The sequence below is a fragment of the Acyrthosiphon pisum genome, chromosome A1 (genome assembly GCF_005508785.2).
Source record: "Acyrthosiphon pisum isolate AL4f chromosome A1, pea_aphid_22Mar2018_4r6ur, whole genome shotgun sequence".
Taxonomy (NCBI): Eukaryota; Metazoa; Arthropoda; class Insecta; order Hemiptera; family Aphididae; genus Acyrthosiphon; species Acyrthosiphon pisum.
The window spans coordinates 121,186,331-121,194,344 of record NC_042494.1 but is presented as its reverse complement, the minus strand read 5'-3'; the positions used below and the strand labels follow the sequence as shown (position 1 = coordinate 121,194,344).

General features: G+C 32.0%; 1 protein-coding gene across 2 annotated transcripts in view; it reads left to right on the top strand.

The window, feature by feature from the left end:
* LOC100169480 (probable chitinase 10) overlaps positions 1-5,136 on the top strand; it is a 17,174-nt gene extending 12,038 nt beyond the window's left edge. For both annotated transcript variants that reach the window (XM_001943003.5, XM_008186073.3), the window contains exons 28-37: positions 287-422; positions 1,305-1,623; positions 1,685-1,818; positions 1,913-2,124; positions 2,261-2,396; positions 2,487-2,629; positions 2,994-3,176; positions 3,267-3,460; positions 4,102-4,384; positions 4,441-5,136. In XM_001943003.5, the coding sequence (XP_001943038.2) occupies positions 287-422; positions 1,305-1,623; positions 1,685-1,818; positions 1,913-2,124; positions 2,261-2,396; positions 2,487-2,629; positions 2,994-3,176; positions 3,267-3,460; positions 4,102-4,384; positions 4,441-4,533 (1,833 nt within the window). In that variant the 3' untranslated portion in view covers positions 4,534-5,136. The remainder of the gene's footprint in view (positions 1-286; positions 423-1,304; positions 1,624-1,684; positions 1,819-1,912; positions 2,125-2,260; positions 2,397-2,486; positions 2,630-2,993; positions 3,177-3,266; positions 3,461-4,101; positions 4,385-4,440) is intronic.
* The last annotated feature ends 2,878 nt before the right edge of the window (positions 5,137-8,014 follow it).

Here is an 8,014-nt window from a genome sequence, read left to right as displayed (position 1 = left end):
TAGTAACAATTTTAACACTTAAGTCTTTAGTTTCCTGTTTAGTATAAAAAAAAAAATAATAGAAAAATAAAATAAAACGTTTTTTGTTTGTAAATACAAAATAAATAATAATAGATTTTTAATAATCGTCTTCAGAATCAGATAGACATAAATTTACCTAAAAAGTTTTATACAGATTTTATACCATTGTATATAATAATTCTATACAGCGTGTATAATACCAGTATAATACAATTTTATACATTTGTATTATACAAATTTACATCACTAATTATATCTATTTTAGGCAGAGTACGTGAAATCTATGAATTTGGGAGGTGCTATGATTTGGGCTCTAGATTTGGATGATTATCGAAACGTATGCGGCCAAGGAAATTATCCACTTCTCAGCACTATCATGAAAACACTAGGCCAAAAACACGGTAAGAGTATATGAATTCTTTAATATTTTGAAAGTATTAGTAGTACTTACACTTAAAAATAGTATTGTATAAAAACGATTTCTTACATATTTTTTTGAGTTATATTTATTACATATAGTAATAAATGTGTGCATTTATTATTACTCTACAGTGTTGTGAAAAATGACTTAAACAAAAATTTCAATTTCAGTTAGTATAACATTAAATATATTGTAATAATAAGGTAGGCACGTTCATTTTTTAACAAGTCTGTGTAATATTATTTATTCAGAATTTTCAACAGTCATCTGTACATATTATAAAATATATAATATATGCATTTATTTAACTATATGGAGTTATATTTTGTTATTTTGACATAATAAATAACACTTAACACGATCATAATATGATGTTCAATGAAAGTTGAAATTGCAATTCACAAAACTAATAAGTACTAAAGAAATAGAGAAAAATGAACAACCTAAAAATAACATTTAATATTCTATACAATTAATTATAAGAATTTAAAATACAATTTAAATACTTGTTTGTATTAAATAATTTTAAATAAAAAAGTATGATAATATGTATAATGTAAATCAACAAAATTATTATAGTTGTTCTAAGTTTTTAATCAATATAATCCGATGTCGATTTCTACGGTACACGTCATAATAATCCCAGACAGCAAATGTTTGAATAAAAATATTATTATAACATTATAATAATATTATTCGTGATTATAATACCTATTAGTACCTACCTAGGTATACAACGCTTTTATAATAATATTATAATATTATCATTACAAAATGCTGTCGGGGAATTATATTATGTTTTGGTACATTTAAAATAATGCATCGAAAAATTAATGAAAACTTTTTTTCTTTATTTATATAGGTAATCCACAAACTACTCCGATGATACCTGTAACAAGTAAGCCGACGACATCCATGACTACGACGTCATCACCGCACTACAACACTTCAACAACCGAAGTGTCTACGACTACACAACTGTCACCGACAAGACCAACAAAACCCACGTACACGAAGCCGACGACGACGAAGCCAACGACAATGACGAAGCCAACGACAACGACGACGACAACGACTTCTACCACGACGACCGCAATATCGAAGCCCACGACGACCGTGAAACCTCCATCTGCGGAATACTTTAAAGTCGTTTGTTATTTCACCAATTGGGCTTGGTACAGGTTCGTAATGATTATTGAAACGTACGACGTGTCCGGTGATTTATTTCGTTGGGATTTTTAGACATAGCGGCGGAAAATATTTACCCAGCGATATCGACCCGTCGCTTTGCACACACATCATTTACGGGTTCGCTGTACTGGACAACGACGAACTGACCATCAGGGCGCACGACACTTGGGCGGATTTCGACAACTGTACGTTTTTTTTGGTGCCACACGCTGCGGCAATTTTGAGAGGGGGAGGGGGTGCGTGAAGCGATTTTTAATTTTCTGTCACGCGTGTTTGCAGTTTTTTACCGCAAAGTGACGGCGCTCAAGAAATTCGGCGTCAAGGTGCTGTTGGCGATCGGAGGTTGGAATGATTCGGCCGGCAGCAAATACAGTGAGCTGGTCAATAACCCGTTGGCGAGAAGCAAGTTTGTGGAACACGTAGTCGGCTATTTGAAGCAAAACGATTTCGACGGACTAGATTTCGATTGGGAGTATCCAAAGTGCTGGCAGGTAATAATTCGACGGTCTATAATATAGACATACGACCGGTCGCGGTTTGTCCGCAGGGATCAAAATATAATAAATTATATTATTATTAACTTTTAACGTTGATGTGCACTGTAATGGCGTATTATAATATGAACAGGTCGACTGCAAGCGGGGCCCGAAAAGCGACAAAGAAGGGTTCTCGAGACTATTGTTGGACCTACGAGAAGCGTTCGACAAAGAAGGTTTCCTATTGTCGGCGGCCGTGTCACCCAACAAAGTTGTAATAGACGCGGGTACGTGAACAATAGCAATATTACAAATATATACAACACCTACACAACTGGTCGTGGTGTTTTATTCGAGTTCGTTTGTTTCATGATTAGGTTACGATGTGCCACTACTCTCGGCGACGTTGGACTGGATATCCGTGATGGCATACGACTACCATGGACAATGGGATAAGAAGACCGGGCACGTGGCGCCCATGTACTCTCATCCCGACGATTTTGACATGACTTACAACGCCGTAATTATACAAACGTTATTAATTTCATTTAGGGCTTTGTGTTAAAAAAAAACAGTTGAATAAGATTACAGTTATTCAAGAAAATAAAATTGGTGAAATATGCACTAAACATAACAAAAGGCCAAAAACGTGCGATTAAAAATTGATTAAAGTTCAAATGAATGTTTTTAAAATAAATAAATAATTTTAAATATCCACCTATATGAATTATAAAAATACAACTTTTACAGACAAACAAGACAATTAAAAAATTAAAAAGTAGCGAAAAAAACATTCATCAAATGTTCAAATGCATTAAAATCACATGCCCCGATCACACCATAATATGCACTGTATTATAAAACAACGATGGCACTTTTTTCAGAACTTCACGTTGTACTATTGGGTGAACCAAGGTGCGGATCCCCGTAAACTCATAATGGGTATGCCCACGTACGGTCAGTCGTTCTCGTTGGCCTCCAAGAACAACGGTTTGAACGCACCCACCTATGGTGGTGGTGAAGCGGGTGATGCGACCAGGTCCCGGGGATTTTTGTCCTACTACGAAGTAAGTACCCAGCCATAATAGATATAATTACGTTGTGAATTACCCGCCCTAAGGACTTCACACGTTTTCACACGTTCGCCGGATTTTCAGATCTGCCACAAAGTGTTGAAGCGCGATTGGCAACTGGTCCAAGATCCACTGGGCAGGATGGGCCCGTACGCCTACAGTGGCAACCAATGGGTGTCGTTCGACGACCAGGACATGATCAGATTCAAATCCGAATTCGTCGTGCGCAATGACCTCGGTGGCGCAATGATATGGGCTTTGGACTTGGACGATTTCAAGTGAGTGAAAAATAAGCATTTCCGTTCTGAAATAGCACGCAAATACCGTGCGTGTCCGCAAAAACTGCAGGGTTCACTCTGATAACTCAGTTACCTACATTACTCAGTACACTATACATATTTTCGAATTCTGTTTACGGGAGATTGATGATCTAATAGTCCAGTTTCGTATCCACAGACAGGGTTCAACAATATTCATAGGGTACTGAGTGATATGGGCAGTGGCGGATTCAGGGGAGTGGCACAGGGGCACGTGCCTCCCTGTCAATCTTTTATCGACAATTTTTTTATGTAACAACGAGTATCATATAAATGAAAAATTAATTCAATAAGAATAATTCTGCCAACTATTAATTATTATTTATTATAATCATTATTGTTTAAAAATAATAGTATGCAATATGTATGTATTATTAATTAAAATTAAAATTATACATGTACAATTTATGTATGTAAATTTAATGTAGTTCATGTATGTAAATTATATATGCATTATTAATTAAATTATATCAAAATATCGAAGATCCACCCCTGGATATGGGTTTAATTAGACAGTGTACACTGTTTTCGGGGACTCGTGGTATAGGTTATAGCCAGTAGGTAGATGTATAATATTATATGGCCCGGCGGATTGATTTTAGAAACGTATGTGGCTGCGAAACGTATCCAATGCTGAAGACTATCAACAGAGTGCTAGGAAGGTTACCAGGTCCGGGACCAGACTGCTACTTGGACCAAGAACGAAATGACTTGGATGGGGTCGTCATCGACAATAGTGACGTCGAGTCCGAAGAGGAACAAGGCAGAGGGCAGTGCACCGAACCGCTGTTGAAAGGTCACGGGACGGACTGTAACAAATACGTAATTTGCGAGTTTGGGTCGTTGCTCGAACAGTCTTGTCCGTCCAATTTGTACTTTAACAAGGTAAGATAAAAAATAGTTGTAATAAAGGCTATGTTAAATCGTTGAATCGCTTTCAGATGAACATGCTGTGCGATTGGCCCGAGAACGTCAACTGCACTCAAAAGAAACGTTTGTCATCCTCGCACAGACAACTACGTTTATTACACTGATGAATCTCGAATCTCGTAGAACTGGCACACATCGGTTAATTTAGGTCTACCTTTTGAAATACGACGATTATTATATTATACCTAAGTCTAATTGCAGTACACTATATAATTAAACTCTACATACTGTCCCTCTGTGTTCTCTTTGTCCGTTTCGCTTACCAAACAATCTATAAATGCGTATTGCAACACGGATTAATGAGATAATTCGCTCGTATTTAATTTTAATTTTAAACCAAAATTATTGTAAATAATTATGTTATATGAGTAATATTATTTTTATTATTGTACAACGAAAAAATTACACAATTAACGATAATCAAAATTATAAAATGTAGGTAGGTATATTATAAAAATTAAAAAGGTAAAAACTAAAAACACAACTTAAATTTACACAACATATTTGAAACTCGTGTTATAATTACTATATTATTAATATTATATTTCTGTTTCGTCTGAACTCTGACTGATTCAAACGATATAATATCGCTTCTGCCTTCTGGGCTCTGACGTATTGTTATAATAAAATTTATAATAATTGTATTCCTCTTTATAGTGATATTAATTATTATTGTATGTAATATAGTTCTACCATTGTGATTTGTGTGTTATTTATACCTATCAATACCTACATTCAATTTAGGTCAAGTTTATACTTTTAATAATATTATTTTTCCTATAAAACATCATAAGCATTTTTAATAATGTCTAATAAATAATAATTAATAGTTATTTCTACTTTTTTACTATTCTCATACTTAAATGGTAATTACTGATATTATGATTTATGTTTACTACAAAATAATTTGTACACCTAATTAGTAATTACTCAGAATTTATATTCATTAAAATGATAACGAAAAAAATACTTTATACAGGTCTCATTGAACACTGATTTTCAAAACTCTATTTTCAGTATTTTTTATAAACATTTAAAATCTAAATAATCAAAAAATTTGTTAGTATTTTTAAATATGTTTTCCAGGTACGGTCGACTCTCGATAATTCAAACCTTCAATAATTCGAAACATTCCATAATTCGAAGTAAATACTCGGTCTCTTGAAAATCACGTGGTAATTCGAACAAAAACAATGCATTTAAGTACACTCGGTAATTCGAAATCAAATTTCGAAGTTATAAGAAATTCGAAGTATATTCACCAAATGTATTTTATCTGTATTCTTATAATCTTTTTGATAGTAATTTACTATATAATCGTGTAGAAATTTAGCTTATTATTTATTTTTTTCGATAACTATATAACTTCTACGATACTCAAGTGTTTTAAAAATCGAGATTTATCATAGAAATTCAAGAAACAGAAAACGACCAGTTGAATATTGAACCGATGCAATGGAGTCCCTGCCAACTCAAGAAAATTTATCTTTCACTGATTATGTCAATGTGGATGAAGATGTTGCTCTCATTCCTCTCTGATGCCGAAATTTTGGAAAATACATTTAGCGTTGATGAAGACAATGAAGACCACAAGACAATGAAGATAGTTTGATTAGATTTTTCCGTACAACATATTGTATGGCCGCTGCGCCACGTAACTAGTAATAAATTATCAACCTTAATAATAAAATAAAAAATGAATATTAAAGATTATTTTCAATAAAAAATAACACGGTCATAATGAAAAAACATAAAACATAATCATTATACATGTATAATTAATTGTATTCTTAAATATTGCAACGCGTTAACTTGCATCTACCTAGTTTAGCTGCTATGTAATAAAATTGTCCTTGTTTGAATATCATTATCATTAATGTTGATGCCTGCGCAACGTTAAATGTAGGCAAACTAAAGTACAAGAACGTTAATTTAAATGCAGTATTATTTTTTCTCATCAAATAATAATCAAATAAATGAAAATGCTACAATAACATTTTTACTAAGTAATAATCTCATTCAATTATTACGGTAATCGAAATAATTATGAAAGCTATATGAAGATATCACAAAATTAATTTAATTATGAACTCCATAAGCAAAGAATTTGGTTGTTTAAATTTAATATAATATCGGTATGAATGAATTTTTATTTATGATCAGTTTTATGCAATCTTTTTTATAAATAATTTTAAAAGAGTGATCGCTTTTAATTAATTAATTTTATTAAAGATTATCACAATCATAATAGCTCTTATATTATTATTATCTATTAGGTAAGGCAGCCCGAGGTAGGTAGGTACTATTGCTAATAAAACATTAAGCTAATCAAAAATGATTATTATATAATATATTAATTAGCCTTGTGAACCAAGTACCATCTAAATTTAAACTAAACTAAACTGTATAAAAATAATTATTTAATCTTAATAACTACATTTTGTTCAATGAGTAATATATTTTCCAACCTAATGCTATAGTAAACAGTAACCACACCACTCTCGTTCAATTTTTGGGATCAATTCTAAATCAGGAATTTTTGAAGTTTACCTTAATACCACCCAGTGGGTTGATTTTTCAAAATAATCGTGACATTCAAAAGTCTTTTCAGATAACATATCAATATAAATTTGTTTTCTGATCTAGTAAACGTATTAATGCCCATTTTGCTACTTAGATGTACGGTTTATTTTAAATTATTATTATTATTACACATTTACACACAGTTTAAACCATCAGGATATGCGTGATTTTATAGATTTTTCCTTATTTTAAGGTTCACTTTTATTTTATTTTACACAATAAACGCCGAATTGAATATGCGTTTATATTATTAACAATTACAAATATGAACAGGGAGCAGTGGCGTAATTGAGAATGTTTCATGGGAGGGGATCAAAATACATTTGTATGGCAAACTTGTGAGGGGCTTTGCCCGTAATACATCATCAGATTTCTCTGTTTCTTTAAATAATATACAAGAAATTGTGTAGGTAAAATTATTATTAAATATTATGCATTATTAATTATTATTATAAATTATTAAATTCTATTTTTTTTAATAAACTCATTCAAATTTTTTATAAAAATTAATATGACATAGATACCTAATAGTTGATTGAATAAACTGCAGTGACTGCAGTTAAATTTTAAAGTTATTTTTTAACTGGTGTTTATTTAATTTTGCATAATTTTAGCATGAGTTGTAATACCTACGTCAATTCCAAGCTTCTTTTAAAAAAAATTCAATGGAGTACTACTAGTTGCTGGTAGCTTACTTTTTTTTTGCTCCATTTTTCTTTTAGCTTATAAAAATAAAATCAATTACTAAGTTGTGTGACAATGTGGCTATGAGGAAATGGCGCGGTGTGTCCTGACTGTGTAGTGTCCACTGTCTATACGTAATCGTAATAATCAATGTATAAAGTGTCGGTGAGCGTTCGTAGTATTACTATTCATTCTACGAAATGTAAATCTTGAAGTTACATTTTTATTATTATAATATGTTTTTGGAATGGGGGTTTTTCCCATTATCGAATTACTTACCGCCTATAATGTATATGCATGTATTGTGTAGGAAGTAGG